General features: G+C 35.8%; 2 protein-coding genes across 2 annotated transcripts in view; one reads left to right on the top strand and one right to left on the bottom strand.

Annotated features, from left to right (window-relative positions):
• The first annotated feature begins 965 nt into the window (after positions 1-965).
• On the top strand, positions 966-3,314 carry LOC113231422 (protein MCM10 homolog). Its single transcript, XM_026465737.1, has one exon. The coding sequence runs from the start codon at positions 1,033-1,035 to the stop codon at positions 3,217-3,219; it is 2,187 nt and encodes a 728-aa protein (XP_026321522.1). The 5' UTR covers positions 966-1,032; the 3' UTR covers positions 3,220-3,314.
• A 352-nt stretch (positions 3,315-3,666) lies between these two features.
• Positions 3,667-7,533, bottom strand: part of LOC113231329 (GMP synthase [glutamine-hydrolyzing]) — a 23,398-nt gene continuing 19,531 nt past the window's right edge. The window contains exons 12-15 of the mRNA XM_026465610.1: positions 7,174-7,291; positions 6,947-7,061; positions 6,226-6,417; positions 3,667-4,661 (exon numbers count right to left, since the gene is read on the bottom strand). Of these exons, the coding sequence (XP_026321395.1) occupies positions 4,560-4,661; positions 6,226-6,417; positions 6,947-7,061; positions 7,174-7,291 (527 nt within the window). The 3' untranslated portion in view covers positions 3,667-4,559. The remainder of the gene's footprint in view (positions 4,662-6,225; positions 6,418-6,946; positions 7,062-7,173; positions 7,292-7,533) is intronic.

Below are 7,533 nucleotides of genomic sequence, written 5' to 3'. Positions count from 1 at the left end.
TTATACGGGGAGATTCATATGTGAAATGTTTACAAGTTAATTATCATCAAATTATACTCGGCATATTTGTAGACAATCGGTGAGACGTGATTTAAAAAATATAAATCGTCCAAATGGTCCAAAGAAAATCATCTATTCTTGTTCAAAAGTTTTGTCTATGAATTAGAAATGTGGACGTTTACAAAGTTAACTTTAAAGGCGTCATTGATTATCCTGCATTGCAGTCCGCCTTGTCGTCTGTCGCTTGGAGGACTAATGTAGTCGCAGCGTGCAAGTCATCCGGCACTCTTGCAATGTATCCTACGAGACTGTATACGTGGGCCATATGCTGGATAGTCTGTGAGCAGTTTCTTGTCTGCGCGGCGGACTACCGTGCAGGTAGTGAACTCACTTGTATTTATTTACCAAGAGCGACCATTAAACTTTCTTATTTATTATTCTATTTCTTGACGAATATAGCTAATGAATGAGAAATATTGTTGTTTAAAAATTTGGTGTGTGAAATAAAAATATTTCGTCTTCTTAATAGGTTGATTAACATAAAGGCATAATCTAGCTCGTCGGCAGACTTCAACAAACATTACGTATATGTCATGACCGTCACTTTAGGTAAAAAGAAGTCAATTTGGCACTTTATGTTCAGTGCGAACTCAGCTCGAAATATGATGCTTAGTTTTAATTAAGTGGAGAAAGTACTTCTCCACTTACTTAGTTAATCTTCCACGGAATGCTCGCGCATTCCGCCGAAGATTTTCGCTCGTATCTAGTTTGTACATTACACAATTGACCATAATGATCATTATCCAAGGTATAATATCGTAACAAAAACTCGCTTCCATTCCGTTTCGCCGCAATACAAATTGAGCCTAAGAATTCAAATACCAGGATTTGCAAATGTACCATCATTAATCAATGTCAAATGACAGCTGCGAGTTGAAGGGAATTTCATTCCGGTTTTCGCGCCAATTTGTTTACTCGTTTATTTTTCATCTTGTTTTTCGTGAAAACTGTTTAAATAATTAAGCCGGTAAAATGGAAGAAAACGACGAACTGTCTCAGTTGGAAGAATTGTTATGTGCTGATTTAGAAGAACCGAGTGCTAGTGCGACTAAACAAGATACTGCTGTTCGTGAAATTAATATTTTCGAATCCGAGGATAATGATCAACATTACGACGAAATTTCTAATAAACAAATTTCTCAGAAGCCTTCCGCTATTCACAGTGGTGACACTGATTCTTCGGACGACGAAGATCGAAGAAATTACACCGAACGAAAGTACAACGATTATGGTTCAGAAGTGAAAAAAATACTCGACATAAGAGAAGATGAACAACATCATAAGCGTGTAGATTTCGAGACTAGATTGCGACAGACTAATTTAGACATTAAGTTCAAACGAAATAATTCTATCACTAAAAAGCAGGAAGTGACAGAGTCAGATGTTAACAAAGTATTATGTGCTCCACAAGTTAGAGCAAAATCTGTAGCAGATATTTATACTGATCCTGTCTTTGGTATAAGGATTACGAAACCTTTGGTATCTAGTACTGCTTTGGTTGAACGCATGCAGGGTCGAGAAGCTGTAAGCATGCTTAGGGTGAAGAAATATGTTGAATTAAAAAATAACACACAAGATTGGGTTATTGGTGGTGTTATTGTTAGGAAAACCTCAGCTAAAAAGTCTCAGAAGGGTAATCAATTCCTTATTTGGACCTTGAGTGATTTAAAAGATGATTTCAAGACTGTCTCTATGTTTTTGTTCCGTAAGGCTTATAATGATTTGTGGAAGACTTCAGAAGGCACTGTTGTAGCTGTTTTGAATCCAAATATATTGGATAGATCTGAGAACAGCAAAGATCAAGCTTGCTTGAGTGTAGAGACAAGTGACCGAGTTATGATTTTGGGGCAATCAAAAGATTTAGGTGTCTGTAAAAGCAAGAAGAAGAATGGAGAATCTTGTACTGCTTTTATAAATTTATGTCAGGGTGACCACTGTATCTACCATGTTAAGCAGGAGTATCAGAAATTTTCAAAGAGGCAAGAGTTACAATCTTCCACTATGGGAAAAGGTCTTGTCAGTTTACAGAACAAGGTACTAGGCAAAAGTACTGTAATTTATGGAGGCAAAGCATACTCTGCTTTACCAAAAGGGAATAATAAGAAAGTGAAGGAAAATGATCAAAACAGACTAATGTCATTGAGTGACTATTATAAGACTGAAGGAGATAAGTTAATGATGAACAAAGCCCCAAGTGGGGCTGGATCCCTGAATAAAAACTCTGGTATATTGCACAGTCCTACAACTCAAAGGACCAATGATTCTGATAGGTTGAACAAACTATCTGGATTAAATTCTAGCCCAAAAACTTCCAGTAACTCAAAACATTCTCCAATTTTTAGCCCACCAAATGCTATTCAAAGCCAAACTTTAAGTTTAAAAGAAAAAATAGCTGGTTCTCCAAAATTAGGCAAATGTTTCAGTTTAAAAGGGAGTGGAACAATCGATTTAAACATGTCTTATGGACAAATAGCTGCAGAAAGGGCTAAAGCAAATGCTGTTAAACTTATTCAGAAAAGTGGAGGCATTCAAAAAGTAGATCCAAACAATACTAAAGGCACTGAAGCTGGAAAGAAAAGAGCCTTAGACAAATTGAATAACAGTGGCAGTGACGAAAATGATAGCAAGAAAACTAAGCCAAATGAAGAAACAAACACAACAGGTAAAGGTATCCTGTCTGAAAGATTTAAGAAGATTCTAGAAGCAACATCAATTCATCAAAATTTAATAAGACAGCATGAAGACGATGAGCAAGAGAAGTATTTCAATAAATTGGAAAAGAAAGAAGCTATGGAAGAGAAAATGTTGAATACATTCAAGTTGGCTTGCAAAGCTGTTAGATGTGCTAAATGTAAATACACAGCATTTTCAGCAGCACAGATTTGTAAAGACGAGAGGCATCCTTTGAAAGTCTTGGATACTTTTAAGAGGTTCTTCAAATGTGCCGATTGTGGCAATAGGACAGTTTCATTAGAGTTAATTCCTTTGCATTCTTGTGGCACTTGTAGTGGATCTCGATGGGAGAAAGCACCGATGTTAAGAGAGAAAAAGGCTAATTTGACAGATGGCTTGTCTATCAGAGGTGAAGAAGAAACTTTCATTGGGGGTCATATTTCATCTGGAAAGAATATTAATTTACTAATTCCAGAAAATGAATGACAGTAGTATATATTTTTTATGTGAACTATTATTTTACTGATATTAGATCTCACATGAAGCCAATGATGGAATTGATAAAATACAATTTGAAAGCTCAAGACATTACTAAATGGATCCAAAAAAATTATATTCTCATTTAAAAGTTAATAAAAAAGTCTCATTATTCACAGTAAGATACATATTATATATTTATTTAAATTTTCAAATCATGTTTTTTCAATGCCATCATGTTTGAGTTGCGATGTTAAGTTACAAACTGAAAACTATTCTTAATTTCCAAACTTTTTGCTAGTTACTGCAATTTTATAATATTCCATTGACATATTGTATAAGGAATTGGCAAGAATAAAATGCAGTATGAAAATAAAGCATAATATAATTTTTATTATGAAACTTCCAGTCAATAACACTGAACCATTCCATACAACACAATGTGTTACGATTTCATACAAGATTCGTTACGTTTATCTTGTCGCGCGGAATATCGGCTTTTTTTTATAAATTTTTACACAGCCTTTTAATAAATTATTACAAGTTACAAAACTGATCAGTGGAGCTAACAATAACATGTGACACCAATTTACTTTGTGTCGTGACACCAATGTTTGTATTTACAAAAGTTCATTATGACGGGCAGTGGTCGGATGAGCTAAATATACGTAAAATTATAATAAACGAAACTTAAGTTTTCTGTTCATATTATACAATAATAAATTCATTGAAAACAGAATAAAATCTGATTTAGCTATAGAGAGATACCAGTAAAATGTGAACTGACAACAGTCATAAAAATATAATACAAAGCTATTGTACTTTCCTCAGTATTACACATATATCTGCCGCCGTTAATTGAAAGGGCGCATGTGACATTTTTTCAAAAATATTTTATTTTCCTAAGCGGGTAAGGTATTACGTTACCGCAACGGAAAAGTAGATATTTCACTTCTTTGAACAATATTTTCTCAGTTTTGACTGACAAGCGCCTTTTTAAAGGGCGCTTGTGACAAAACTAATAGTTTAACTAATGGCGGCAGTATTATTCACAGGCACTTAGAAACACGAATACATAAAATTCTAATCAGATCTTGTGCATCATCAAAATTTCCATGTCAACAATTTACAAGCCCCTTATTGTATCGTACTAATATTAAAAGTCTATGACTTATTGCAAACAAGTTTATAACAGAACAAAAATGCACGTGCATAATTAGTGTATACATAGGGATGAATAAGAACAGAGAAACATTATTCACTGAGTTAAAAAAGGTGACCACTGCCCATTGAGTGCATTCGTTCAGTAAAAAATATATAAAAGGGGTTTTGGTGGGTTCGTGGAGGGATCATTCCCACTCTGTAGTCGCTGGTGGCTTGGGCGTGAGGTCGTACAGCACGCGCGAGATGCCTGGCACGGATAGTACTTCCTTACGCATTCGGTCAACCACCTGAGGAGGATTAGAACATTAAATACAATTATTTAGCTTACTATACTTCGTTTCAATCCATTTTAAACAAAAAGTAAACAAACAAGTAACTGACCCGACCATAGACGGTTTAGTGATGGCCAATTTTATTCCAAACTACAAATCAATTAGTTAATTGAATGAATCGATTTGTTTAATTGAGTCATACTTTTAAATCCTTACACTAAGTGTCGTATTCTAGAACTCTACTCAATGCTCAAGTCAGTATTGCACTGGAAACACAAGCACTGGAAATACGACCCTAATGGCAGGGACTTCAGTATGATTTTCAGTGCTCACTGCAATACTCAAGTCTTGACTTGAGTATTAAGTAGAGTTCTAGAATACGACCGTAAGGGTCGTATTCCAGAACTCTACTCAATGCTCAAGTCAGGATTTGAGCAGACTTGAGTATGATTTCAAGCACTGGAAATACGACCCTAATGGCAAGGACTTGAGTATGATTTCTAGTGCTTTGAATCATACTCAAGTCCTGATTTGAGCATATTGAGTAGAGTTCTAGAATACGACACTTACATACCCATTCCATTGCGATTGAGATTACAAAAACTTTTAATTGAATGTACAGAATGTTTTTTTTTTCTGTACAGCACTATGCAACCATAGACTATTCATACGTCTTTAATTAAAAAATAACCTCACTTTTTGACTACCATTTTACAAATACGATTTTACGACGTTATTAAACTGAATATTGTTGGAAAATGTGAAGTCAAAATCTTCGAAATATACGTGAGTGTTACTTATTCGATTTATTGAGTGATTACTTTAGAAATTCAACCAAAACAGTTTTGTTTACATTTCGTTTAAAAGTGGATTTTAAAAGATAATCGATAATCGATAATCGACATTACGACTAATGATACATGTACGTGATATGTTTACTTAAACCTAAACGAGAATAGAAATTCTCTTTTAGGGTTCTAGGCTATATTATATTGACCAATGAACTTCAAAAAACTGAGGACTATACAATTAATTATAATTTTAATCTTTTCAAAACGTGTGATTTCGGCAAGGAGAACACAAGTGCCCGCTTAGGGCACTCTTTGATTCATACATTTGCTGTTGTCTTTTTATATGACGAGGTTAGTTAAGTTGTGCACCATATAGTCGGTCTTTTTTATAACAAAGGGAGTATGACAAAGGAGTAAATGACATTTGCAGGGTTGTCAGTTTTCGTAAACTTTTAACTGGTCATGTAGTTGTTGTCAAGAAAGTCGAAACTGTGTTACGATGCTCTAATGGTTACTAATTGCGTTATTGTATTCTTTATTCTTATTTTGACAGTTGGTTTATTAGAATCGAAATCAATTTTTGAAAATAAGTTTCCATATTTCTATCTGTGAGGATAATTGGTCTTCGATTTTTATCGTTATTATTCAATTTGGTTTAAAGCTGTTGGTCTTCCTATAAAGTAAATAAAGGAAATTCATCCCACTTTTGGTCTCCTTTTTAAGAGTGGTAGCAGTCATAATTTGTGCTCAGACATTGTGTCAAATTGTGATTTGAGTTGTGAACTTACGTCCTGCGGCATAGCATCGCTGCCAGGCAGCGCAGCGATGCCGGTCATGAAGTCGGTAGAGATGAAGGGGCGCAGCACGACGGAGCGCTGGCAAGAGGGCGCGCGCACCGCCGCGTCACGGTCGAAGTGGATGGGGATGAGCACCACCGGCATCTGTGCGATGCGCGACGCGTACCCGCTTTGGACTAACACCTGCGCAGGCGCACGTTTGATTAATAATTGCACTTTTGAGGTGTTTCAAATAATTTGTTTTACAATAGCCAATTACATGAATCGTGGAATGACTTTTTTGTCAAAGACTTCTTTTTTGTAACAGGTTAACGGGCACACAACCACATATTTTCTTTACTTATTATATTATAGACAACTACTAATACAATATACAGAGGCTCAATGTTATGCTTCGTCGCTGCTAGACGTGAAGGTCCTGGTTTTGAGTCCCGGTAATAAGTAGAGCCAGTAAACAAAAAAATATGAATCTATATTAACTTCAGTGTGTAACATTTTTCAACTGCCTCCGTGATATGGTTATCGTGCTGCCACGCAGAGGTTCTGGGTTCTATTCCCAAACCGGAAGTAATATTTGTATAGCCTTGTAGCATTTATTTTTCTCGTTAGTTTGGGTGTAATTTGTGGTTGTCTATGTGTGTGTCGATGGCACTCGCGATACAGGGTTTCTCTAGTGCGAGGCTATGAGTTTGTGCGTTATTATATTTAGTACCTGCGTAGCAAGGTCGTCAGCCTGGCGAATAGTTGACACGACCTGCTGTGTGAGGAACGTCGGAGTAATATCTGTCACTTGCTCCTTTATAAGACCTCCAAATGCATAGCAAACCCTAAAAATTGAAGATGTTATTAATTTGGTTACATTTTTTTAGCATTTGATTCAAAACGGGATAGTAGGTATTTAGCACAGTAAATTCATAGGCAAGGCAGTAAAACGCTTACCTGTTAACATTATGGCATACGCGAGGAATAATTTTAGCGAGATAGAGCATATCTTTCCAGTCTGGTGGATAGCGTTCCGTGGAAAGCGCAACTACGTAGCTATATGTTCTTGAGTCACCTATAAAAATGTTATATTTTAAAGAACATTTATATGGCAAGTGAAGGTTTTGAGAAAGAAAAACAGATAAAAATAACAATTATTAAACAAAGTTCAAACAGAAAAATTCATATCGATCCGGTTGGATTCGAAGCAACGTCTCCCAGCAAACCGTGCCAGACGCTATGCCAACTAAACCATGGAACGAAACAACGGTTTCTCATAGATGGCGCTACGACTAAAAAGTCGTTGAAAGACCAAGT

Source organism: Hyposmocoma kahamanoa, unplaced genomic scaffold (assembly GCF_003589595.1).
Source record: "Hyposmocoma kahamanoa isolate Upper Pololo Valley unplaced genomic scaffold, ASM358959v1 65, whole genome shotgun sequence".
Lineage (NCBI taxonomy): Eukaryota > Metazoa > Arthropoda > Insecta > Lepidoptera > Cosmopterigidae > Hyposmocoma > Hyposmocoma kahamanoa.
This window is presented reverse-complemented; position numbering and strand designations above follow the sequence as displayed.